The 3375-nt window shown below is 34.1% G+C and overlaps 1 protein-coding gene across 1 annotated transcript in view; it reads left to right on the plus strand.

Moving 5' to 3' along the window:
• LOC106472250 (ileal sodium/bile acid cotransporter-like) overlaps positions 1-2303 on the plus strand; it is a 13154-nt gene extending 10851 nt beyond the window's left edge. Inside the window, exon 3 of the mRNA XM_022400850.1 lies at positions 1447-2303. Coding sequence (XP_022256558.1) covers positions 1447-2102 — 656 coding nt within the window. The 3' untranslated portion in view covers positions 2103-2303. The remainder of the gene's footprint in view (positions 1-1446) is intronic.
• The last annotated feature ends 1072 nt before the right edge of the window (positions 2304-3375 follow it).

Genomic DNA, 3375 nt, shown 5'->3' on the forward strand with positions numbered 1-3375 from the left:
GTAATGAAGAAAAACTTTAATATAAGTTAAACATAACAGCAAATGTACAACGTTTCGACAAGGTTTGTACCTGATGATGACGAAAAGTTGTACATTTGCTGTTATGTTTAACTTATATTAAAGTTTTTCTTCATTACACATTCAAGCCGTCTCCAACCATTATTGCACTAAGGAATGTTTTAGGCTTCAACGTCACAGGTTTTCTTTTCAATTTTACCTTCCATGAGAAAGAAAATAAATCTATGACACACACACACATATGTATATATATATATAACTAGCACTTTTGTTATAATATAGTGTAACATTTTCTAACAATATTATTGCTCGTGCTTCCCTAACCTTATGTTACACATTATATTTCATTTTTTTTAAATTAAACGCTGATACAACACTCTTTTCGTGTTTTAACTATATTTTGTTTATTGTAACCAAAATGAAGGCATCAACTCCAACTTTATTTCTGTTTGTTTAACGTTTTGATATCAAATATATCCATTAGTTATTTTTAGAAGCAAGGCTTTTAAAAGAGTTAGCCGACTATGTTAATGTCACGAAGAAGATGCTTTATTTAAATAAAATACATTAGTATTGTGATTTATTTTATCTCTAATATGATACTAGCGTCACCACAGTTTTAGTTTTAGCTTATTTAGTTTTTAAAGTAAACTTTAAAATGTTACTCTATGTGTTCACACTGAACCTAGACAATACTTGGCTTATTGACTACCGCAGCCATATTGTGATTCCGAGGATTCGTGGTTCGAAACCCGTTGTCGTAAAATTGTGCTCCACGCTTTCGAACTGTGGGTTCGTTACAAAAGTGACGGTTAAATCTCACTATTTGATTGTTGCTGTTGCTTGTTATTAAGCACAGAGCTACACAAAGAGTTGTCTGTGCTCTGCCCACCACAGGTATCGAAACCCGGTTTCTAGTAGTATAAGTCCGCAGACACTATTTGATCAAAAAATTATAATATTAGACCGAGAGCTGGTGGTTGGTACCTTTGCTAGCTGCCTTCCTTCTAATTCATAGGTTCTCCAACTTTTCAGAGCTTGGACTTTCTTTCATGGGCAGTTCCACACATAAGGTTTTTTTTTGTTTGTTTTTGTTTTTTTCAAGTTAAAATAAATATGAAAAACGTAATTCAACTTACCGTTCACGACTCACAGTTTGAAAATACGCACTCTAATCTGTCAGCTCAAAATTGGGGATGACAATATACAAATAGATCTTGCGTAGCTTTGGATGAAATTATGAAATAAATAAACACACCGTACCTCTATTTGGGTATATCCATACTTTGGTTTGTGCCCGTATAATTACACTCTTTTATTCACAGATTTAGCAGCTTTTTTTCTGTTGTTATTTATTCATGTAAAATGTTGTATACATTATTTCTAACTGGAAAAACTACACTAACATATATTTTCTCCTTTCCTTAGGTATGATGCCACTATGGTTGTTCATCTTAGGAAGGAACATCATTGAAAACGAAACGGTTGAAGTTCCGTTCGTTAATATCATTACTACTTTGCTAACTTTCATGGGACCCTTATTAGTTGGTGTACTAGTTAGACATTTCAAGCCGAAATGGGCAGAATTCTCTGCCAGAATTATCCGTCCGTTCACAATAATATGTCTGTTGTTCATTATTACTATTGCTATAATTACGAATCTTTATATTTTTCAGCTCTTTACATGGAACATAATTTTAGTTGGGTTTGCTATAGCATGGAGTGGCTACACAGTTGGTTGGGTACTTGCCTGGATTCTGAGATTCAAACGTCCACAGATTGTTGCTATTTCCCTTGAAACAGCTATGCAAAATGCGACAATTGCCTTTTTGGTTTTGTCAACAACAATGCCTCAGCCCGAAGCCGACCTTACCACTGTTCCTGTGGTAGCTCAAATACAGCTAACAACTTTTCCGTTGTGGTTTCTGTTAGGTATTGTAACGGTGTTCAAAATGCTCACTGGGCGTAAAAAATCTAAAACATTTTCACACGAGATGAAAGAAAAGAAAAAATCTAAGAACATTGAAATGTACGCATCTTTCAATAGACCAATAGAATCAAAGCCGCAGATTGAAAAATATTAATGTTGATTTGTTTGAATGATATTTGAATTTTATGCAAATTAGTAAGAGTAACGTACCAAAACTTTGTACCTCGTTAACTAAAGTTTAATTTTCATTGCTTTTTCTCCCTTTAATTACGAACAGATTAGGACGTTTAGGTTAGTCATAAGTTCATATACTACGTGAACAATGCTAAACAATCCTCGTAATAAAGACCATATAAAATAATTAAATGAAAAAAAATAATAATAATAAATCATACTATATTATTAAACATTTTAACCAACATTGCCAATTAAACTAACATTTAAAAAATGGAATACACGTTACAAGATACATTGTTCTTCACATCAGTATAAGGAAAATGTTACATACCTTCCGCCAGGGGCGTCGTGAGCCAAGCACAGGTCCCAGGATAAACATCCTCGCCAGGCCCCCTTTTTCTCTCATTTTAACATTTTAAAAAGTTATTTAAAAGCTAGGCAAAATCATAGCAGCAGCCATTTTTAGCCCACAGTATAAGCGTAAACACGTGCTTTACGACATAACCAGGTCTCATTCGTACGCCCCCCCCCCCTGTATAACTGTGACAACTAAAATTCATGGCTGCGACACATGTTATTGTGTAGCTACTCAATCGGATAGCGAGGCGGTAAAAATAATATAGTAACAAACTAATGTTTATTTAGATAACAATAACAAATTAAATGAATTATAGAATCATGTCATAAATAGTGTCAGAAGTCTGATGAAACTGAAATGTTTGAGTTTTCAATGAAAAGTTAAAATTCCTTTGCAAAATAGTGTTTATGTGTAGTTAACCACAAAGCTACACAATGGACTATCTGTATTTTGCCTGCCACGGGTGTAGAAACTCTATTTCTAGTGTTGTAAGTCCGCAGACATATCGTTGTACCACTGGATGGGGGGGGGGGGCATTCGAGATAAAATATATATCTTTGAAATGAGCTATTACATTCTCATTTACTTTTGTGTGTTATCTGTATAGAACTTGTTGCATGGCAATACATTTCTTCTATACGAGTTTTAGAGCCTTATTGCTCCTGAGGTCGGCTGTGACCAAGTGTTTAGCGTGGCATTGCGCCACTGGGGGACTGGAAATTAGTGAGACAGAAACCTCTTTCGTAAGCATATCTATTGCATTAATGATTCATTTGTTGACAGAATAATGACCCGATAATGTGAAGCTAATTAGAAACAGATAGTGTTTACTTTAATAGTGTATAAACAAAAATATAAACAAAAAAAAAAAAACGTTTGAAGGTTTCGAAGA

Source organism: Limulus polyphemus, unplaced genomic scaffold, assembly GCF_000517525.1.
Source record: "Limulus polyphemus unplaced genomic scaffold, Limulus_polyphemus-2.1.2 Scaffold5193, whole genome shotgun sequence".
Taxonomy (NCBI): Eukaryota; Metazoa; Arthropoda; class Merostomata; order Xiphosura; family Limulidae; genus Limulus; species Limulus polyphemus.